This window comes from Lolium perenne, chromosome 5 (genome assembly GCF_019359855.2).
Source record: "Lolium perenne isolate Kyuss_39 chromosome 5, Kyuss_2.0, whole genome shotgun sequence".
NCBI classification, from domain to species: domain Eukaryota; kingdom Viridiplantae; phylum Streptophyta; class Magnoliopsida; order Poales; family Poaceae; genus Lolium; species Lolium perenne.
In genome coordinates, this window is record NC_067248.2 from 18,984,899 (window position 1) to 19,008,910 (window position 24,012).

General features: G+C 46.5%; 1 protein-coding gene and 1 long non-coding RNA gene across 2 annotated transcripts; both read right to left on the reverse strand.

Annotated features, from left to right (window-relative positions):
- Positions 1-16,161: 16,161 nt before the first annotated feature.
- LOC127325875 (uncharacterized) lies at positions 16,162-17,087 on the reverse strand. Its single transcript, XR_007867400.1, has 2 exons — positions 16,614-17,087; positions 16,162-16,440 (listed from the first exon to the last, which is right to left on the reverse strand). It is a non-coding gene; the product is annotated as an uncharacterized lncRNA (long non-coding RNA).
- A 2,554-nt stretch (positions 17,088-19,641) lies between these two features.
- On the reverse strand, positions 19,642-23,734 carry LOC127325876 (uncharacterized). Its single transcript, XM_051352710.2, has 2 exons — positions 20,446-23,734; positions 19,642-20,351 (listed from the first exon to the last, which is right to left on the reverse strand). The coding sequence occupies exons 1-2, from the start codon at positions 22,159-22,161 to the stop codon at positions 20,187-20,189; spliced, it is 1,881 nt and encodes a 626-aa protein (XP_051208670.1). The 5' UTR covers positions 22,162-23,734; the 3' UTR covers positions 19,642-20,186.
- Positions 23,735-24,012: the final 278 nt, after the last annotated feature.

A 24,012-nucleotide genomic window follows, 5' to 3' on the forward strand; every position in this document is an offset into this window, starting at 1 on the left:
GAGCTAAGGGATAGACCTGCTAACTGGCACCGGAAACGCAAGCGTGAGGATCCGGATGACATCTACGATGAAACAGATCGCCCCTGGAATATCGCACAGCTACGTCCTTTCTACACTTAGCATATATTTTCCGAGTTATAAACTCTGTAATAGTTATACATGATCAATGAAATAAAGCTTCTGGTTCACTCTTTGAGTCTTTTACCTCCTTTACTTGTTCATTTTAGATCGTGTATGTTTTTCCGACTAAAACCGCAGAGCTGGATATTTCCGCCTAGGCGTGTATGAAAGTTGTGATTTTCAAAATCGTCCTTTAGGACGTAAGCTTAAGTTTTCTGATTAAGTTGTTATCTGCTGCAAACTCGTGGATTCCTAGTAGCGATTTCCGGCACCTATGCCTGGGGGCTTGTTTCCGCGGTTATGGACGGACTGCCATTGGGCTTCGTCGCCGCTGGCGAGCGTTTCCGGCTAAGGTTTTCCGGCTCGTGGAAGGTCAAGCGAGCAAGCCGGAAAATAACGAAGTCAGCACTTGCTTTCTGACATGAAACAAAACATGCACATAATATTTAACGGATAGCAGGATAAGTGTTTCCGCCCCATGCATTATCGTTTCGTTCCTAGCTACTTAAGAATTTAGTCTTATTACAAACCCACTCCGGGGCCAAAATGATGCAACTTGTTTCAATGTTTCAAACAGGAACTCTACTCGAGTCCTCCTCTTCGATTGCTGGTAGCTGGAGCCGTCGTCGCTGGCAGCAGATCCGGCTTCAGAGTCTTCTCCGAGTTTTCTCCGGAGTGCTCGCTTTGGATCCAGGAACCTTCCCCATAAAACTCGCTCGCCTGCTTCCTCCTCTGCATCGGAAAAACCTTCGGGCAGATCGTGCTTGTTGTACCGTAACGAGTGATCCACTCGCTCGACAAACAGCTCTTCATAGCCTTCAGTTTCCGCGAGGAGGGCGCTCATGTCGGAACTCTCGGGGGCTCCGCGTGCAACTTGCGCCAGGTTGAGTGAGGGGAAGAAAGCCTTGCAGGTGGCCAGGACTAAGGAGGCGGCTCCGCGCGCTGAAGACTTCTGCCAGTCCTTCATGAACTCCGGCACCTGTCGCATAAGTTTGGTCATCGTGTCGACAACTGTGGTTTTGGCTTTCTTTAGCCGCAGAGCCGTGGCAATCCCGCGACAAGCTCCAAACAGCGCATCAATTGAGATCCGCGCTTCATCGTACGCCTCCGTCCTCGTCAGGTTTGAGTCCTTTGTCCACTCAAAGCCAAGGCTTGCTGTGAAAGAAAGAGGTTCAGTTCCGTCAAAAGAAAACATGCAAGGTGGTCGGAGCAACGACGCGGAAAAATGCTTACGGAAGATAAGCTTGTCAATGGCTTCCGCCTCCGCTTCCAGGGCTTTGTTCTTGGCAATCAGGGAGAGCGCGCGGCCTTGGCTTTTCTCCAGCTTGTCGATCAGTTCCGCCTTCTCACGGGCGTGCTTCTCGGAGAGCTCCTTCCTCGCCTCAGTCTCTTTGCTTGAAGATTCTTTCATGAAGTTTTGGAGGGACTCGTTCTCCGCCTCAAGCACCTTGACCTTGGCGGAAAGTTCATCAAGCGAGGAATGCTTGGCAGTTTCTTACGAAAGCAGAATTGAACATGTTATGCACCACTGAACAACCGTCGGCGCAAAACAACAGTGAAGATCCGGATCTCGTACCTTGAAGTCGGGTCTCAAGCAGCTGGATAGCCTTTCGGCTATTTTCCGCGTGTTCGCGCAGTCCCTCGATCTCCTTGATTTGCTCCAGCACGTGAATGCGCAAATCTTCGTGCAGTTTCCGCGTGGACTGAGAAGCAGCAGAGAGAGTCGGATATTAAAATCTGGGGGGCTGGCAAAGATTTCGAAGACTTGGCGAAGATTTCAAATTTCCGCCTAACAGTACATTTTGAGAAGCATCGGCTAATACATGTTACACGGAACTATATCACCCAATGCTTGGGGGCTAGTATTACCTGCCGCACTTCCTTGTGCTTGACGAAAAATTCCTTCAGGCTGTCCTCCAGTTCCGCGAGATAACCCACCTCTTCCTCCGGCTTCCCCCATACCTTGTTCAGCATGGCGGAAACTTCCGCGTGACGCTCTGCGAGTGTAAGTTTTTGGAGGGATGGAGTTGGCTCGAGGTTGACGCGGGTCGCATTGGTAACTTGGAGGAGCTTGGCCTTTTGCTCTTGCTCCTCATCAGTAGGTCCCGCGAAAGCGGAACTTGGTTGATCTGGTGGAGGCACGGGTGAGGAGGTCCTCTGGGCGGAGTCGCCATGGTGGGCAGGGTCTTCCGGAAGGTCATCGAGGTCAATGATGTCCTTCGGATTTGGCTTGCTGGCAGATGAAGCCTTAGGTGGAACTTCCACCTCAGGAGTGATAGGGAAGGAAGCCGGAGATGGTTTGACTTTCTTCTTGATGACCCTTGGGGCCTTGGGAGGTTGGCTTCCGGAACTTCAGGAAAAGTATACAAGTATAAGAGCAAGTGTTAAACCAGAATTTGGGTCTCGGAAGAAGACGCTTACCCGGAAGGCTTGAAAAAGTGCTGGATGGCAGGCTGCCCTTTGTTGCTGGTATTAATCAGCGCGAGGCGCTTCTTTTCCGCCTCAGCTTTCCGGGTAGCCGCGATGCTGAGCGTTTCGCGGGGGCGTTTCGCGTAAGGGCTGGAAGGGGCTGGTTTCTTCCTCTTCGCGGGACGTGGAGCTTCAGGAGCTTCCGCCTCTGATGTGGCTTCTGGATCCGCGTGGCCGGTGGATGGGACTCGGAGAAGAGTTCCGAGTTGATTTTCCTCAAGCGCCTCGAGCTAGTTCAAAGTTACACTTAGCCAAAAGTTTGAAGAAAAACGATAAACCAAAGTCAAGACGACGTACCGCAGTTCCGGATCCCTCCGTGTGGATGTCTTTGTTGCATACGTGAACGTGGAGTTCACGTGGGATTTTGATGAGGACCCGGATCCTCTTGTCGATGGCGTCGGCGGAGAGATTATCCTTGGTGGCGCGCATCGGATCGTCACGCCCTGTGTATTCGAACATCAGGCGGTCTCTATGTTGCAGCGGCTGGATCCGCTTCGTGAACCAGGAGAGGGTTAGGTCTTTCCCTGTCAGCCCCTCCTCCGTGAGCTTGCAGATCCGCCTGACAGCGCGGGTCAGCTGTGGCGAGTCGGAGAAGTGGGGGCAATGCGTCCATGACGGAAGCTCGGTGGCGGGACAGTTCTTGAAAGGTGGTAGTTTCTTGTTGCTCGCGGGGTCGGAGACGTCCTTCAGATAGAAGAAACCCCCAGACCAGTATCTCGCGGATTCGTGGCGGTCGGTGGGGGGGTAGACGCGGCCCGGGCGGATGATGAAGGTGACAGATCCGCAAGTCGCCAGCTCGGAAGTTTGGCGGATCTTCTCCTTCTTAACAGAGAAATAATATTGGAAGAGGGGAAGCTCTGGAGTTACCCGGAGGTGACCTTCGCAGAGAGCGACGTGGTTGCTGATGGCGAGCACGCTGTTCGGAGATATATTGTGGGGTTGGAGTCCATACGTCTTCAGAATCTCCCGGAAGAAATCTGAAGGCGGAAATGAAAATCCGCGCTCCACCAGTGCCTTCGTCACCACCATCTCGTCGTCCCTTGGAGCCGGAGCTGGTTCATCTGGAACTGTCCTCCAGCTTCCGGGTTGCAGGAAGCCCTCCGACTCGAGATTCTTCAATTCCATCTCGGTGGTGGTGCAGGGCCACCACTTCCCCTTAGCTTCGGAATCGCGCTTTCGAGCTTTTGACTTCTTGGCAGCTTCTTCTGTTTGCTGCTCCGACTGGCCCGCCCCAGAGGTTTTCTCCGGGTGCGCGGAGGTCCCCTCAGTCTCCTTGCCGGAATCCTTTGAAGGGTCCAGTCTGATGGGGACAAAGGGAGGAGGGGCGGAGGAAATTGGCGTCGCCATGATCGGTTCCGAGCTCGGAGGCGGAGTCGTCGAAGACATCTGAAGAAAAAAGGTTGGCGGAAACTTTCCTTAGTCGGATCTCACTTCGTCTTCCCCAAATCTATCCCTACCAACTACGGCGCGAAGTTTGAGCTCGAGGTTTTACCGTAATGGCGCGTGCGGTGGTCGGAGTTGCCGGCGGCGAGTTTTTCCGCGCGGTGGTTCGCCGGAGTTAAGAACACGAAGAACACTGCGGCGGAGGGCTCGCTCCGGCGATGCTCCGGCGACTTTCCGGTGGTTTCCGGCGCGGCGGAGGAATGGCTCTCGGGCGGCGCTCGGAAGAGAGGTAAGAAGGGGGTGAATGAGGTGAGAAGGGGTCGACGGCTGATATTTATAGGCGAGAGGATGAGATTCGTGTTCCGCATCCTGTGGTCGGAACGCAAGCGTCGCGCCGTTGGATGCGTGACACGTGTCCCAAACCCTAGCGGTAAAAATGGCTAGAGATAAGTTACCGCGCGGATCGCGCGAAAATGGCGCCAGAATTGGCGGAACCGTTTGAGTCTTTTAAGATTCCGGGTAAGTGCATGAAGATAAGTTGGCTCTTGTTCGCGAGCAGGGAGTAACCCGGAAATGTTCTTTGGAACGTCGATGGATGAAGTCCCGCAGGATGAGAGCATTTTCCGGCTATAAGTTGGAAAAAGAATAAAATGCAAAGTTTGAGCTCTTCAAGTTTCTCCGCGTTGCCGACGATGCCGGAAACCTAAGGAACAAGCATGGCGGAAGCTGCAGGTGAAACTCGGAGAACTCTGGGGGCTACTGTTGTGGGTATACTTCATGGGTGTACCATCGACAGTGGCTAGATCCGGCAAGCCCGGGTGGCCCATAGACGGTGATGAGGCATGCGGCCCATCGGGCGGCCCAGTTGCTGTTGATCATGAAGGAAGAAGTCCAGCCCAGGATCAGCAGGCCGGATCCGTACCGACCTAGGAGTGACCCGGATCCAGGGAGGCCCATGAGGAACCCGGATCCGATGCACGTGTATGGAAGGCGGATCCGTGACGTGCACGGCAAGATATTGTACCGTAGCTAGGCTGTCTGTAATCCGGCTAGGACTCTCCATGTAAACCCTAGATCCGTGCGCCTTTATAAGCCGGATCCCGGGAGCCCTAGAGGCACGACCACAACTCATTGTAACAACGCGAAAGCGCCCAGATAATTCCAGACAAGCAGCAGTAGGCCCTGTCATCGTGCAGGTGTTCCGAAGCTGGGTAACTCGCGTACCACCGTCCCGTGTGCACTCCGCCCTATGGCCCCTACTTCTTCTCCCCCTCGTGAGGATCCCTCCTCCGAGGTACCGTCGATTAGGCAACGACACCAGCGGAGCGTGTCTCTCTCCCACACAGGCATGCTATTTATTTAGAGAATGAAAATAACAAAACGAAAATAAAAACACACAGATGCTCCAAGTAAAGTACATAAGATGTGACCGAATAAAAATGTAGTTTCAAGAGAAGGAACCTGATAATTTTGTCGATGAAGAAGGGGATGCCTTGGGCATCCCCAAGCTTAGATGCTTGAGTCTTCTTGAAATATGCAGGGATGAACCACCGGGGCATCCCCAAGCTTAGACTTTTCACTCTTCTTGATCGTAGTATATCATCCTCCTCTCTTGACCCTTGAAAACTTCCTTCACACCAAACTCAAAACAACTCATTAGAGGGTTAGTGCATAATCAAAAATTCACATGTTCAGAGGTGACACAATCATTCTTAACACTTCTGGAAATTGCTCAAAGCTACTGGAGGTCAATGGAACAAAGAAATCCATCCCACATAGCAAAAGAGGCAATGCGAAATAAAAGGCAGAATCTGTCAAAACAGAACAGTCCGTAAAGACGAATTTTATTGAGGCACCAGACTTGCTCAAATGAAAATGCTCAAATTGAATGCAAGTTGCGTACATATCTGAGGATCACTCACGTAAATTGGCATAATTTTCTGAGTTACCTACAGAGAATTAGGCCAAGATTCGTGACAGACAGAAATCTGTTTCTGCGCAGAAATCCAAATCTAGTATCAACCTTCGATTAGAGGCTTCACTTGGCACAACAAAACACAAAACTAAGATAAGGAGAGGTTGCTACAGTAAAAACAACTTCCAAGACACAAATATAAAACAAAATTACTGTAGAAAAATAAACACATGGGTTATCTCCCAAGAAGTGCTTTCTTTATAGCCATTAAGATGGGCTCAGCAGTTTTAATGATGCACTCGCAAGAAACAAAAGTTGAAGCAAAAGAGAGCATCAAAAAGCAAATTCAAAACACATTTAAGCCTAACATGCTTCCTATGAAAAGGAATCTTGTACACAAATAAATTCATGAAGAACAAAGTGACAAGCATAAGAAGATAGAACAAGAGTGACTTCAAAATTTTAAGCATATAGAGAGGTGTTTTAGCACCATGAAAATTTCTACAACCGTATTTTCCTCTCTCATAATAATTTTCAGTAGCTTCATGAACAAACTCAACAATATAACTATCACATGCAGCATTCTTATCATGAGTCTCATGCATAAAATTATTACTCTCCACATAAGCATAATCAATTTTATTAGTAATAGTGGGAGCAAATTCAACAAAGTAGCTATCATTATTATTCTCATCATCAAATATAGGAGGCATATTGTAATCATAATCAAATTTATCCTCCATAACAGGCGGCACCATAAGACTACTATCATTATAATCATCATAAATAGGAGGTAAAGTATCATCAAAGTAAATTTTCTCCTCAATGCTTGGGGGACTAAAAAGATCATGCTCATCAAAACCAGCTTCCCCAAGCTTAGAATTTTCCATAGCATTAGCAACAATAGTGTTCAAAGCATTCATATTAATAACATTCCCATTAGCATGCATATAAAGTTCCATGGGTTTTTTAATTCTCTCTTCAAACACATCATGTCCTAATTCAAGATAAAGTTCATAAAGATCTCTCATATTTTTGTTGTTTTCCATTATGCCTAACTAGTGTAAACAAGAAACAAAAAGTTGCAATTGCAGGATCTAAAGGAAATAGCTTCGAGCACAAACACAATGGCGCCAGAAAAGTACTGTTACCTGGAACCGGAGTATGAGTGCCTTTTACCTTTCCTCCCCGGCAACGGCGCCAGAAAAGTGCTTGGCGCGTAGTTGACGAGGGAGGAAATGGTGTAGCTTTCCTTCGTTCCCCGGCAACGGCGCCAGAAAAGTGCTTGATGTCTACGGGAGCTTCTATTCTTGTAGACAGTGTTGGGCCTCCAAGAGCAGAGGTTTGTAGAACAGCAGCAAGTTTCCCTTAAGTGGATCACCCAAGGTTTATCGATCTCAGGGAGGAAGAGGTCAAAGATATCCCTCTCATGCAACCCTGCAACCACAAAGCAAGAAGTCTCTTGTGTCCCCAACACACCTAATAGGTGCACTAGTTCGGCGAAGAGATAGTGAAATACAGGTGGTATGAATAAGTATGAGCAGTAGCAACGGCACCAGAAAAGTGCTTGCTGGCGTGTAGTTGATGGTGGTAATATTGCAGGCAGTACAGATACAGTAGAACAGTAAACAAGCAGCGATAATAGCAGTAATTAGGAACAAGGCCTAGGGATCATACTTTCACTAGTGGACACTCTCAACATTGATCACATAATAGAATAAATAGATAGATGCTAGACTCTACACTCTCTTGTTGGATGATGAACACCACTAACTGTGTAGGATTACACGAACCTTCAATGCCGGAGTTAACAAGCTCCACAATATTCAATGTTCATATTTAAATAACCTTAGAGTGCATGAGAAATCAACATAACCAAACCAAGTACTAACATAGCATGCACACTGTCACCTTCACGCTACGAAAGGAGGCATAGATCACATCAATACTATCATAGCAATATTTAACTTCATAATCTACAAGAGATCACAATCATAGCCTACGCCAAGTACTAACACGATGCACACACTGTCACCTTTACACCGTGCAGGAGGAATAAACTACTTTAATAACATCACTAGAGTAGCACATAGATGAATTGTGATACAAAACTCATATGAATCTCAATCATGTAAGGCAGCTCATGAGATCGTTGTATTGAAGTACATAGGAGAGAGATTAACCACATAGCTACCGGTACAGCCCCGAGCCTCGATGGAGAACTACTCCCTCCTCATGGGAGACAGCAGCGTTGATGGAGATGGCGGTGGTATCGATGGAGAAGCCTTCCAGGGGCACTTCCCCGTCCCGGCGGCGTGCCGGAACAGAGACTCCTGTCCCCCAGATCTTGGCTTCGCGATGGCGGCGGCTCTGGAAGGTTTCTCGTACCGTGGCTTTTCCGTCTCGAGGTTTTAGGTCGAGGACCTTTATATAGGCGAAGAGGCGGCGTCAGAGGGTCGAAGAGGCGGTAACACGATAGGGCGGCGCGGCCAGGGCCTGGGCCGCGCCGGCCTACCTCCTGGGCCCCCTGTGGGTCCACTCTGGCGACTATCGGGTGTTCTGGATGCTTCCGGGGATTCTAAGATGCTGGGCGTTGATTTCGTCCGATTCCGAGAATATTTCCTTACTAGGATTTCTGAAACCAAAAACAGTAGAAAATAGCAACTGGCCCTTCGGCATCTCGTCAATAGGTTAGTTCCGGAAAACGCATAATAATGACATAAAGTGTGCATAAAACATGTAGATATCATCAATAATGTGGCATGGAACATAAGAAATTATCGATACGTCGGAGACGTATCACCCTGCTAAAATGAAGGAGTACTCTGTTATAAATAGTGCGGTTCATAAAAGTGAAAAGAAACCTATAGAACCTGAAGAACAAATAAAAGATGAACCTGCTGTTGCAATAGTTAAAGATCTTGTGACTGAAAATGTGGAGGATGGTCATATTATTTTCTGTGAAGATGCCTCTAATATTGTTTCACATCCTAATAAGTCCAAGCAAGCTAGTGTTCCTATGCTATCTGTTAGAATTGGAGATCACTGTTATTATGGTTTATGTGATATTGGTGCAAGTATTAGTGCTATTCCTTATGAGCTTTACACGGAGATTATGCACGAAATTGGTTCTTGTGAACTTGAAGATATTGATGTGGTTATTCGGCTGGCTAATAGAGAAACTATCTCTCCAATTGGTATTGTTCGAGATGTGGAAGTTCTATGTGGTAAGATTAAATATCCTGCTGACTTTTTGGTACTTGGTTCTGCTGCTAGTAAATATTGTCCTATCATTTTTGGTAGACCTTTTCTAAATACTTGTGGAGCTATTATAGATTGCAAGAAAGAGAAAATTTTGACTAAATTTGCTGGTGAATCTTATGAGTTTAACTTCTCTAAAATTGCCAAAACTCCTTATAAAATTGATTCGCCTAATAATGATTTTAAAGTTGAACAATGTGCATCTATTGCTCTTGCTCCTAATAATCCTTTGCAGCAACATTTGGAGAATAGTGAGAGTGAAGTTTTTAGGGAAGAAAGAGATGAGCTTGATGAAATTTTCCTTCGTCAACCTATTCTTAAGCATGATTTACCGGTGGAAGATCTGGGTACAACACCACCACCAAAGGAAGATCCTGTCTTCGATTTAAAACCATTGCCTGATAATCTTAAATATGCTCATATTGATGATAAGAAAATATATCCTGTTATTATTAGTTCTAAGCTTTCAGAGTTTGAAGAAGAAAGGCTATTGGAAATACTGAAGAAGCACCGAGGAGCTATTGGCTACACTCTTGATGATTTGAAGGGGATTTCTCCCTCTATTTGCCAACACGCCATTAATATGGAAGATGATGCGAAGCCTGTTGTTGAACCTCAACGTCGTTTAATTCCTAAGATGAAGGATGTGGTAAGAAATGAGGTATTAAGACTTCTTGAAGCTGGTATTATATATCCTATTGCTGATAGTAGATGGGTTAGTCCTGTGCATTGTGTTCCTAAGAAAGGAGGAATGACTGTTGTGCCTAATGATAATGATGAGCTCATACCTCAAAGAGTAGTTGTAGGGTATAGAATGTGCATTGATTATCGAAAAGTTAATAAGGTTACTAAGAAAGATCATTACCCTTTGCATTTTATTGATCAAATGTTAGAAAGGTTATCTAAAAATACTCATTTTTGCTTTCTTGATGGTTATTCTGGGTTTTCACAAATTCTTTGTCATAAAACTAAGGATCAAGAAAAAACCACTTTCACTTGTCCCTATGGAACTTATGCTTATAGACGTATGCCTTTTGGTTTATGTAATGCTCCTGCTACTTTTCAAAGATGCATGTCTGCTATTTTTCATGGCTTTTGCGAGAGTATTGTAGAGGTATTCATGGACGATTTTTCCGTTTATGGGAATTCTTTTGATAATTGCTTGCGGAACCTTGATAAAGTTTTGCAAAGATGTGAAGAAACTAACCTTGTTCTTAATTGGGAGAAATGCCACTTTATGGTTAATGAAGGAATTGTATTGGGACATAAAATTTCCGAGAGAGGTATTGAAGTTGATAGAGCTAAAGTTGAAGCAATTGAGAAGATGCCCTATCCTAGGGATGTTAAAGGTATTCGTAGTGTTCTTGGTCATGCTGGGTTTTATAGGAGGTTTATTAAAGACTTCTCCAAGATTTCAAAGCCTCTTACTAATCTTCTTCAAAAAGATGTACCTTTTGTTTTTGATGATGATTGTTAAGGAAGCTTTTGAAACTCTAAAGAAAGCCTTAACAACTGCTCCTATAGTTGAACCTCCTGACTGGAACTTACTTTTTGAAATTATGTGTGATGCTAGTGATTTTGCTGTAGGCGCTGTTCTTGGACAGCGAGTAGATAAAAAACTGAATGTTATTCATTATGCTAGTAAAACTCTTGATGTTGCTCAAAGAAATTATGCTACTACTGAAAAAGAATTGTTAGTCGTAGTCTTTGCTTGTGATAAGTTTAGATCTTATATTGTTGATTCAAAAGTTACCATTCATACTGATCATGCTGCAATCAGATACCTTATGCAAAAGAAAGATGCTAAGACAAGGCTTATTAGATGGGTACTTCTGTTGCAAGAATTTGATTTGCATATTGTAGATAGGAAAGGTGCTGATAATCCTGTTGGTGATAATTTGTCTAGATTGGAAAATATTGCTTATGATCCTGTTCCTGTTAATGATAGTTTTCCAAATGAACAATTGGCTGTAATAAAGGTGAGCTCGCGAGATAGCCCTTGGTATGTTGATTATGCTAACTTTATTGTTTCCAAGTACTTGCCTCCAACCTTTTCAGCTCAGCAAAGGAGGAAATTCTTTTATGACTTGAGGCATTATTTTTGGGATGACCCACACTTATATAAAGAAGGAGTGGATGGTATTCTGCGAAGATGTGTTCCCGAATATGAACGACAAGAGATATTGAGTAAATGTCATGGTAGTGCTTATGGAGGACATCACGCCGGAGATAGAACCGCGCAAAAGGTCCTACAATCAGGTTTTTATTGGCTGACTCTCTTCAAAGATGCAAGGAAGTTTATTTTATCTTGAGATGAATGTCAAAGGGTTGGTAATATCTCCAGACGCAATGAAATGCCTATGAATTATACTCTTGTTATTGAACCGTTTGATTGTTGGGGATCTGACTTCATGGGAACTTTTCCCTCTTCAGAAGGTAACACTCATATACTTGTTGATGTTGATTATGTTACTAAATGGTTGGAAGCCATACCTACAAAAAGTGCCGATGGTCAGACCTCTTTAAGAATGCTTTTAGATATTATTTTTCCTCGATTTGGAGTTCCTAGATATATTAAGACAGATGGAGGTTCTCATTTTATTCATGGTGGTTTTAGAAAAACTCTTGCTAAATATGGTATTAATCATAGAATTGCTTCCGCTTATCATCCTTAAACTAGTGGGCAAGTAGAACTATCAAATAGAGAGATTAAATCTATCTTGCAAAAGACTGTTAATAAAACTAGAAAGAATTGGGTTAGTAAATTGAAGGAAGCACTATGGGCTTATAGAACTGCTTATAAAAATCCCATGGGAATGTCACCTTATAAGATGGTTTATGGAAAAGCTTGTCATTTACCTTTAGAACTTGAGCACAAAGCTTATTGGGCTGTTAGAGAATTAAACAAAGATCCTAAACTTGCCGGTAATAAGAGGTTGTTGCAATTGAGTTCTCTAGATGAATGGAGAAGTGAAGCTTATGAAAACGCTAAACTCTTTAAAGAGAAAGTTAAGAAATGGCATGATAGAAGGATTATCAAAAGAGAATTTAATATTGAGGATAAAGTCCTATTGTATCGGTCTCGTCTCAGATTCTTTGCAGGGAAATTACTCTCGAAATGGGAAGGACCATATGTTGTTGAGGAGGTGTATCGTTCAGGAGCAATTAAAACTAGCTCTCTCCAAGGCAATGCCACACAAGTGGTGAATGGACAAAGACTCAAGCATTATATCTCAGGTGATTCTTATAATGTAGATGTTGATATTATTCGAGTGGAAACACCGGAAGCTTTCATCAAAGGTCAAATTGACAGTCCACCAGAACTCAACTTTGAATAGGTAACAGTACAGGTAATAAAAAGTTCGTGATTTACTTTCCGAACAATAGTTTTGCTGTTTTTGGAAAATATGAAAAATTACGAGATCGAAACGGAGTGGAGGAGACGCACGAGGGCGTGCCCTCATAGGTCGATGCGGGCCCCAGCCTGGCCGCGCCGCCCTATGAGCTGGCCGCCTCGTCGCCTCTTTCCGACTCTGGTTCGACCTGGTATTTTCCTTATGACATACAAATTCCTGCTATATAATCCCCCGGACCCCTGGAGGTCCGTATATCGTTTTCTCGACGTGTTTTGTTTCGAGTTGTTTCTGCCAGGATTTGTTTCGGATCTAGAGGCATCATGTCTTCGTCGGAAATTCCAAAGGACAGCTCCTGCAAGGATGTTGACAACTTGTACATGAACGAGCTGAGGATGCATCCCAAGAAGTTGCTGCTCGTTCATGGGGAGCTGCAGATCAAAGATGTCCAGGGTCCTAAAGGAGAAGGAAACTGCAAAGCTATGGGGCGACATCCTCTCACTTCACGACACCACCAACAAACTCCAAGCTCAACTCTATGACGTTCAGAATCAGAACTGTGAGTATGAAAACAGGTTTAAACACATGAGCTATGCTGCTAGTTTCAGGATTCCCGAGACCAAGATGTCATTTGTTGATGGAGAGCCTCTTCCTTGGAAATCTGATGATGGGAATTCATCACCACCATCGCCGAAGGAGTAATTCATCATCGGTATTGGCATCCCCTTGGTTTGTTCCAAGCTTGGGGGAGTGCTGCGGTATCACATCATCACTATCTTTTACTTTTTACTATTAAGTAGTGTCATATCATGAGTAGGGAAGTTATCATATAAGATGGGTTGCAATGTGGAAGTATCTCTCCTTTAGTTGGTTGTCTATGTATCCCTTGGTGTGAGTTATCGTTATGAAATATTAATGAGAAGTCTTATCATTTACATATTGCACACCTTATTTTAGTTTGCAATCTCTAATATATGATTGATCTTGATTTTAGTATTGGTATCACTTTGGGAGCATTGAGTAAATCTATTTGGTTTTGGCAAACTTAGCATTGGTCAAATAGCAACAACACCTTGAGGTTTAAGTAGAAACTAGGAAACATGCCCGTGCGTTGCACCGGAGAAAAAAAAATTTATAATCACAGTGGCATACAAATAAGTTATGTTTGTACGGTGACGGTTTGCCGCTGAACTCACCCAACATCATCGCTTTCATGGGGGCTCCGAGGTCAGGGCATCGTCGCCGTATAAACATAACCTATTTGTATGACACTGTAACTGTAATCATTTTTTTTCTCCCGGTGCAATATGTGGTCACGTTTCTAGTCTTAATAAAAGGAGTTAAGCCGCGAGAAGAGGAGTGAAGTTGGTGTTGCTAAAAACATTAGAATTTGCTCAGGTGCATTATTATGAAGAAATATTTTCTTCCATGATTTTTCAATCCTATGGTCTCTTCCCGACTTTCCGATACATCTTTTTCAATCGCCCAATGCATGCAGCTTGTCCCCGCGCTGAGGTTCGTCCAACACATCAACATTAGCGCTTGGAGACGCCATGGCCCAAACCCTGGTCGCCGCCCTTCTATGTAGGATCTAGATGCTTACGTCCGGAGAGGCAACCCGCGATGGACGAAGGCGCGCTTCATGGTGGCCGAAAGTGACGAACCAAACCATGGAAACATCAATTCGAACAAAAAAAAATGTGTGTGGCGTATCGTGGAAATTCGACAACATCGGCACGTACCTCAATCAGGGCGCCACGACTGCTTCCTTAGTCCGCCACTTCAGCCAAAACATTTGAAAACATGTGTCATTGTGATTTGCTTCCATCACCACATCATCCTACTCCACGGAGACCTTCGCTTCCCTCATGGTTAGGGGGTAGAGGAACAGAGAAAGGCAGATAAATCATTTAGGAGTTAGGATGCAGATAGGTCGATGCTTTCAGCAGTGCATATTTTGAGTTGTACACTTCATTTAGATACTTTTGAAGTCGACTATGTAAAGTCAACCGTACTGACATCTCGAGCTAAGCGTACAGTCTCGGAATGGTGGTCGTGTAAGGGCATCTCCAACGGGCGACTCATCCCGCGCCCGCGCGTCCGGATGGATCCAGACGGACAAAAACCCGGCCCAGCGCGCGGACCCATCCCTAAAACGGATGGCCGCGGCGTCCGGAACGACGCAAACCCGGCCCAAATCTGGGCCGGGTTTGCGTGGCCGCGGACGCGAAAGGATGGTCGCTTGCGTCCGCCCCTTGTCCGCCCCTGGCCCGCGTGTCATAGACATAAACATTTGTTTTCATTAAAAAGAACCCATTACAATTTTTTTTAACTACTACTTCTATCCTACTACGTACGGGGCCGGCGGCCTCGCCGGCGTCTCCTCGCCGACTCGCCGTCGGGGTCGTGGATTTCACTCGACACGGGCGGCCTGTACGCGTGAGGATTCCACTCCAGCTTACCAGCTGGGTGGCGCGGCGGCGGCGGCTTCGGCGGAGGCCTTCATCCTCCTCCTTTCCGCCCGCGCACCTCGGGCGCGCTCGCGCTCCGCCTCCTGCGGCGGAACCATCCGCTTCCCGCATACCTCAAGCTCCTGCAGGGCGGCGCGTTCCACAGCGGTGCGCGCCTCCAGGCGGACGCGAGCGGGGGCCTGGGCCTCGTGGTTCTCCCGCCGCCGGCGCATGCGCTCTTGCCGGCCGCGCTCCGCCGACGCAGCATCCTCGCGGCGCGCCGCTCGGGCGAGGGCATCCGGATGAGGTGACGGGCTGCTCGCATAGCGATCAGCTCGTTCTTCGGCCGAGGAGGTCGCCTAATCGGCGGCGGCCGGCCCTCCAGGTGGCCTCGTGCTCCTTCGTCACGCGCGTGAGATCGGCGAGACGCTCCTCGATGGCGGCGTTGATATTCGCCAGCGCGAGGTCCTCCTCGTCGACGGGCTCCTCCGCGGCGGCCGCCCCCTCCTCCGCGGCCTCGTACCAGCCGTCCGCGGTCTCGTGCCAGCCGTCCGCGGCCGCCTCCACCATCTCGGCGTCGCCTGCCTTCTTTGCCGCCGCCTCGGCAGCGACGCGGAGCGCTTCGTCGTCGGCGACCCACCGCGCGTCCGCGCGCTCCTCCTCCGTCCGCGGGAACCTGGCCCGGGCGGCGAGGGAGAGCTTGGCCCACGTGGCCTGCAGGGTGCGCGGCATGGCGACGGAGAAGGTGGAGTGGCCGCCGGAGAAGGTGGAGTGGGAGAGGAAGGTGATGCGGTCTGTGTGAGACCGCCGCCGTCTTTTATAGCCGGCGGTCTGGCGGGAAACTTGGGCGCGAGCGCGCGCCAATAGCGTTTTCGCGCGCGCGGGAACCTTGGTGCGCGCGGGATCTTTCCCGCGCGTTCCACCGCCCACCATGGCTGTCCCGTCGAGGCCTGCCATGGCGCAGCGCCGCGCAACGAAGACGAACCACGTGGCGTCTCTTTGGGTCGCCGCGTTGGGCGCCGCGTGCGACCCAAACGGACACGCAGACGCGGGGCGCTGTCCGCGTGTCCGGACGGCCACGCAAACGGCCTAAAACGGACGGCCCAGCGCGTCCGTTTGGGTCGGCCGGTTGGAGATGCGCTAAGAAGTTAGTTGTTGGGTCACGTTATCGAATTCGGCAGTGATTTCAAACTGTCAGTATACTCCAATGTTTATTTCTGATGATTTTTCATTGAATCATTTTGAACAGCAACAGTACGGATAATAACAGATGACCAGCTTTCTCAATGAGATCATCAATTGATGAAGCTTGGTATGTAGTCTGCCGTAACAAATCAGAGGAAAGGATACATGTTTGTGCATACTCAAAGGCGATCTGACTCCTTTCCAATTGCACAAAGTTGACATAACATGAATCTCAACACTTGCGCTTCTAACAATAAAAATGGTGGCAGATAAGATTCAGCTACAAATGGGCCACATTGCTGACCTGAAATTTTTAACGACATTGAACGGGGTTGGTAATTAAAAGAATGCATAACTGAGAAAGATCGAAATTAATATCCATCACATGACCAACAGAAGCAGCGCCGCATCGACGCACACATGGCAGCAGAGTATCAAGATTATCAGAAAAATATGCATGATAACCCACCGCCGTACCGGCCCCAGAGCAGATCAGCAACCAGCTCGCTCCATATCCTCACGCGAGCTTGCCAGACACCATATGGAATAGCACTTGTCCAGGGCCATGAAGAGGTCGCCCACCTGTATGTGCAGCATGGATGAGACTCTCCCGCCTATACCTGGATCGGAGCACGCGAGGTCGAACGCCCAAGATCATCAACGCAGAGGCAGCGCTAGAAGCAAGGCTCTCCTCACTCCAGGTCGGGGCGGTGTGGAGGAATTTTGGGATCGGGGCGGCCGGCGGCGGCCAAATCGAGAGTTGTCGTAGGAAGGAGGCTCGGGCGCGATGTGGCCCAGAGCTCGGATACGGGGTATCGGCAGTGGGCAGTCCCGTTCCTTCCGCTGGAGGAGTGAAGCGGCGCTAGTTGCCAGAGATCGAGAGGGTTGGTGGCCAGTTGGGGAAGAAGCGCCCAGTAGAGACGATGAGACGAAGGTCAACTCGCTGCGGGGCTGGGGAGAAAAAAACGAAACGTTTTTCACTCGTGGATAGCAATGGTGGGTAATTTCTCTTCAAGTTCAGGGGCAAATCAGTAAAATATCAGGACGGACGAACAAGAAGCCTTATTTTCTTTATTATTAGGTATAGAAGAGAAATACATATAGTTGTTTCATTGTCTTCCTTTCTTGTTAGCTCATAGCTTATTATTCTGAAGTTAAAACTGTTTGTGCTTACAAGAGAGATGCATCACATGTATATTTGTTTGTTTCCCTCAACTCTTGTGCTTGCTATTTAACCATGCTAGCCAAAAACCCGCGTTGAGAGGGAATGCTTCTCGTGCATCCATACCTCAACCCAAACCTATGCCATTTGTGTCCACCATATCTACCTACTACATGGTATTTCCTGCCATTCCAAGTAAATACTTCGTGTGCTACCTTTAAACAATTCAAAATTTACTATCCCTTATTTGTGTCAATGTTTTATAACTCATGAGGAAGTATGTGGTGTTTTATCTTTCAATCTTGTTGGGCAACTTTCACCAATGGACTAGTGGCTTCATCCACTTATCCAATAATTTTGCAAAAAGAGCTGGCAATGGGATTCCCAGTCCCAAATTAATTAACCTAAATAGACACTCCTCCATGGTATGTGATTGTTGGACGGCACCCGAAGGATTCGGTTAGCCATGGCTTGAGAAAGCAAAGGAGGGGAGGAGTGTCATCATAATAAAACTAAAATAAAAAGGCACTCCTTCATGGTATGAGATTGTTGGCAGGCACCCGAAGGATTCGGTTAGCCATGGTTTGTGAAAGCAAGGTTGGAAGGAGTGCCAACCTAAAATAAAACTTTATGGGAGCCGCTCTTCGAAAGTTTGTCTGGCAAGGGGGTTAGAGTGCCCGCTACCAGTCGTTGACAACAACAAACACCTCTCAAAATATTACTCCCTCCGGCCCGAATTAATGGGCGTGATGTTACTTTTGCAAAACGCCCCTTTGTATTTCCCGACAAACAACCGAGTTAAGCGTCGTCTCTCTCCCTCACACTCCCCCGCCGCTCCCCCGCCGGCCACCACTTTCTCGCCCGCGCCGCCTGCTCCGACCTTCCCTCGCCGGCCGCGTTGCTTCCTCCTCGTCTCCCGCGTTTCTTCCAATCGAAACCTCACGAGGAGGGAGATCAAAGATGAAAGGGATCCCTTTCCCCCCCCAAGCGCATCACTTTGCCGACTCCGGTGGCGCGCCGTCCCCTCCTCCCCGTCTCCGGCGACATCGCACCGCGCCAGGCCGGCAAGCGAAGACGCAGGGAGGGGCGATGGACGCGGAGCTCCTGGAGCTGCAGCGGCAGCTGGAGGCGGCGCAGAGCGCGCGCTCGAGCTGTCGGAGCGGAACGTGGTGGAGCTGGTGCAGAAGCTGCAGGAGCGCGGCCTCATCGACTTCGAGCTCCTCCACACCATCTCCGGCAAGGAGTACATCACATCCGTAAGCCACCCGGCCCCTCCCCCTCCGCACACCTCTACTAGTACTCCCCAATCCCCTCGCAGTCTCTCTGGAACCAGATTCACCTCTTTGCGGCGGAGGGGTTGTAGTACTCTCTGCTGTAATTGGGAATCAGCCCTTCGAATTATGGACCCCGCGTTGAATGAAATCATCGGTTCTACTATTTCAGCTTTGCTGTACAGCAGTCTAGAGATTTAGTTTGATAAATCGTATGCCAACGATGATCTAGCCAGTGCTCGGCACTGACCTATTCTATCTGTGGTGGATTGCCTCTGTTGTAGTGTGCTATTAGGATATGATGCTACCATGTAACAACTATTGATTGGGTGTTGTCAGTCTTGTCTGCTCCACTTCTGATAGTTGTAGGTTGGCCTTAACTTGTGTAATCTGAGTGGCACCATATGTCCTTCCCCTACACGATATTTCAGTCCAAAACATAAAATCTGAGTTGCACCAAACATTGAACTTGATTTCTCTGAATATGTTATGTTGGAAAAATGGACCTTCCCTGCAAAACATTGGCGTAACTGCTCTATTTTCATTTGTTGGTAGGTGCTGGAGCAGCTGAGTGGACAGTCACCGGTGTTCTCCAAGGGTCAGTTTCTTAGAGCCAGCCTATTCTGTTTGGCCATGTCCAGTTCCAGTATGGTCTATGTTGGTGCTGCCTGACAGCGATGGTATTGCGTTGTTGCAGGCTTGCAGCGAGGTACACTGTGAGGTCTTTCGGCATCCGGCGTAATGAGAAGATTGCGTGCTACGTGACGATCAGGGGCGAGAAGGCGATGCAGCTGCTGGATAGTGGCCTGAAGGTGAAGGAGTACGAGCTGCTCAGGAGGAACTTCAGTGACACGGGATGCTTTGGGTTCGGTATCCAGGAGTAAGTTAATCTGATGCTGGTACTTTTTGTGTATGGCACATTGGCTGCTTCCACTGGTTATTATCTTGTTATAAAGATACTGTTTACTTGTTAAGTACTCCGTAGATGAAATCACATGTTGTGCATCTGTAACTTCATGTTTACCATTCATTAGAGCACCATGAGAACCAAGACTTGTAATTAGCTGTAGACTGTTTGAAACAGCATCAGATTTAATATGGGCATTTGGTAACAACTCTTGCCATCATCATTATGCAGCTACTTGTTATTAATGAAATTCCCTTTATTTGTCCACCAAATGTATCATAGTACGCTTTTAATACTTGACAATCCATCGACTCCTGCTGGATAACTACTCAGTTTAGAAGTGTGTATTACACTGTTTGATTTTTGTTTGGACAGGCATTGTGTTGCCATTGCTAGTTCTTTCCTTGCCTACTGATTTGGGTTACACGTATAATGTTCAAACAATTACAGCCAACACAATTATATACTCCACCTTGTTTCAGCCATCTTTCACCTTGTTCAATGTACTAAACAAGCTATTACATGTACTAAACAAGCTACTCATGCTAGCTATTTTAGGAGGACTAGCTGTTTGTTTGTGCCATCCTTAGCCGAGCTTATCCTTGGTCGACCAATTATATACTCCATGCTTATACTTTATACTTTACAGCCAACACAATTACGACCATCTTTCACCTTTACAATTTGTTGCAATATACCATGCTTGTACTTTACATTTGTTTGCTCTTGATCCTCTTCTTCTCCTTAGGCTTCTCTTCTTCTATTATTGGTTGTTTTCCCTTTCTCTTCTCCTGCTTAGGCTTCTCTTCTTCTATGCTTGGCTGTATTGCAGCTTCAAAATCGCCTATTTGTGTTTCCCGGATGAGGTCAAGTTTCTGTAAATAGTAGACATAAAATTCTGTGAGTAAGATGCATCAGTTTAGACTTATCTTAATACAGATAATTACAAGCAATAGGACATTGACATACAGTCTTGACTCGACGCCATGGACGGCTAACGCTTGATGGGTCCTTCAACCATGTGCTATATTCTTTTGCTGCGATAATAGTGTCATCGTCCACAATTAATTGGGATCTTCCTTTTCTCATTGATGCTTTCTTTGCTTGTGTAGCCTTGATCTTTTTCTCCTCTTCCTCCTTTAGTTGCTTCTCATATTCCTCTATCAACTTTAAGGTTTCTTCATATAGTTCACTATCAACCTCTAGTGTGTCAGGCAAGTTTCCCTCTTTTATCATTTTGTCCTTGCCCATGTGAATTAGCTTGTATGTATTTCCACCCTGGTTTTTCATAATCTGCACAAGGACAGACTGCAAGGTGACATACACTTTGGCAAGTGTATTCACGTCATATGCATCATAAGCTTGTTCTACTGATTCTATCAGTTCTTTGAGACTATTAGGTGCACTCTCAAATGCCAAGGATTGGATTGAACTGAAGAAGCAGAGATCCAGAACATTCACATCCGGGGAGTTAGGAGGTTGAAAAGTCAACCTAATATCCAATCCTGAAGCTTTTACGGCGGCTTGAAAAATGGGATCATCAGGCAGAACATGTGTTCTTGCATTGTCCTGTTGTATCCATATGGTTCCCACGTCTCCATCGTCGGGCCATACTTCAACAATTGCTGGAATTACCTTCTCACAGAGGTATTCCCGCATCACGTCTCTAGTAACATTGAGATTCTTTAGCATCAAATCGCCTTTTGTCTGATACTTTGAGTTGTACTTGGCCACATCCTCTATGACAAAAGCCCAAATTCCGACCTTTCCGTCAAATGTCATATTACCTTGTGCATCAAATCTTGGTCTTGCAACCAGAGTTAGGAACATCACCTTACCGATGTTGTTATGGTTATGGATTGTGCGAACTGGATCCGGTTCTTCTGGAGTTAGGTAATATGTTCGATTACGCTTTGTCATATCAAACCATTTTTCATCCATATGCATTATGCTCCCCATCATTTTGAAGATAAGCTTTGCATCTGTTATTGATGGTTCATCTATCATTGAGATGCAATATAGAAGTCTTCTAAGTCTGTTTTCCAAAGATAGATATGGCTTCAGACTATTAGTATGGCGCCTTAAATCGCCCCATGCCAACCTTCTTTGTAGTGTCGAGAAAGGGACATCAAGGGACCTTGCTAGCGCCCTCAATGTACCCCTTTTGTTTAGTGGAACTTTAGGCACCCTTTCGGCGAGATTAAGCTCTCTCCTCTTTCTTCCGCACCTTCCTTTTCGCTTGTTTGAGAAATCAAGCACTTCATTTCTGTCCTCTTGATCTATGGCCTTCTTCCATGTCTTCTCAACAGATCTAAGACTTATTCCCAAAAGTTGAGCGACAATTTCTTTATCCGCCTTCACCACGGGTCTATCATTGCCTAGAGCTTTCAATGCAATATATGCAGCAAATTTATAACTCTCCGGCATATCTTTATGGTGCCTCTGCACACCATGTTCTTGTTCTTCTTCTAGAATCTGTTCTGGCTCCGCAGCATGTTCTTGTTCTTCTTCTAGAATCTGTTCTGGCTCCGCAACATGTTCTTGTTCTTGCTGTTCTTCTTCTGGAACATGTCCTAGCTGAGCAGCATGTTCTGGAGTATGCGGACTGAAGTCGAGATCCAGATCCCTCCCTGCATCATCCTGCTCTTGGGGAGGAGTTAAATTGATATCAAAGAGGAGGACCATTTTCTCCTATTGTGAACTGGGCGAGCTGCAGAAAAGATAGACCAGAGTCATTACAACCATAAATTTTCTGTAGCCAGAAGTTAGAGATAACACATTTGTTCCTTACTTGCATGTACAGATTCCAGGAAGCATAAATTCTAGCTCAAGCAAATAAATGTGGTGCAAGCATTCTATGCTTTGAAGCTAAATAATTGTGTTAACATGCAAGTATCTTTGTGCAAGCATCCGATGACCAGAGTCATTACAACCATAAATTTTCTGTTAACATGAAGGTACACTGGATCTTTGTGAAATGTCTGTTTTAATTGCTTGTCGGGACATGATTATGATTTCATACTTTTGCTATGCTTTATGGGATGATTAAGTGTTAACTCCACACTCTACATTCTTATTATGTTATGCATGTGTCACTTTAAAGTTCCATAAGAAACATTTTAGAATCACAAATATGTCTGAACTACTCCACCGATATATTTGGCAGGCAGGAATACAAAACTACAGGGTCTGGCTGCTGCTATTCTACAAGCCATCATGCAATATCCAGAGGTTCCCTTCCTTCCATCTCGAGCCTCAATTGCAAATTCCACCGATTTTCTCTTGACCCAGTTTCTCCCCTAATTTAATTTGTAGATTCAAGCGGCAGTTTACGCTCTTCGGAATACTAGGGGCCTGCCATGGCCCAAGGACAAGGAGAATGAAAAGAAGCCTCAGGAGAAGAAGAAGCCCGAGGAGGAGAAGAAGACTGATAAAGATCTCCTTGACTGGCTTCAGGCCATGTTTGGATTTCAGGTAACCTTACACTGCATGTCTATATGTCTACTTTACTCTCAAAATACACATCATCTAATTTCACTTCTCTCTTTGCAGAATGATAATGTATCCAACCAAAGGGAACATCTCATATTGTTACTAGCAAACGTACACATAAGGCAGATACCCAAGCCTGAACAACAGTCTAAGGTTCTTATTCTCCTTCTTTATCTTAGCTTAAGAGGAACTGGGCGTTGTTTGTTTCCGTCTTTCTTCATGTTGCCTAAAAGTACTGTGATGATGAGTTCTTGTGCCTTTTGTTGTTTTTTCCAGTTGGATGATAGGGCTTTGGGAAAAGACTTTCAGGGAGTATCAGGATTTCCAGGTTAACCATGTGCATGAAACAACTGAAAACAACCAGGCAATGATAGAACTAGAGGCCGAGAAGCACAGATTGGAGAAGGAACTGAAAGACCAGGAACATAGGCTTTTCATTGGACCTGATCTACGCTAATGCTCTTGTTTGGAATCCACAAACTTCTGATAGTTCCTAACGAAACAAAACTGGTCTGTACTGCAGCTCACTAAGAAGATTGAAAGATCCAACCAGGCGCTGACAAAGCTTCATAGTTCTTGGAACCCTTCAGAGCCATCTTCAGACAAGGAACTCTTGACAGAGGAGGAAATGATGATATTCATGGAAATGGCATCAGGAAACGCGACGGAGGAGCAGGGGTTGGGGGAGCACGTCATCGGATAGCCACTGAAATGGCAATGGAGTTGAGCGTGGCAGGCCGAGGCCGAGAAGGAGGATGGTGACCAAGAAGAGGTGAGAGTGGCGAGATGGTGCCATTGTTGGATGGGAAGTTGGGATGCAGCGGGAGATTTATAGGAGGATTGATTTGGGCGGGAGGCGCAGCTACAAAGCGTTGGAAAATTAGAAGAGGTGCTGGTGGTTTGGCCGTTCAGAATCAAGTTCAGTCTCACTCTGACCAAACCAAACCCAGCATCGCGCGCACGACCATCTGAACCTGCCATCTGAGATCGCACCAAAATGTATACAGTGGGCACAGACGGGACGACCGCGAGCGCGGACGAAGG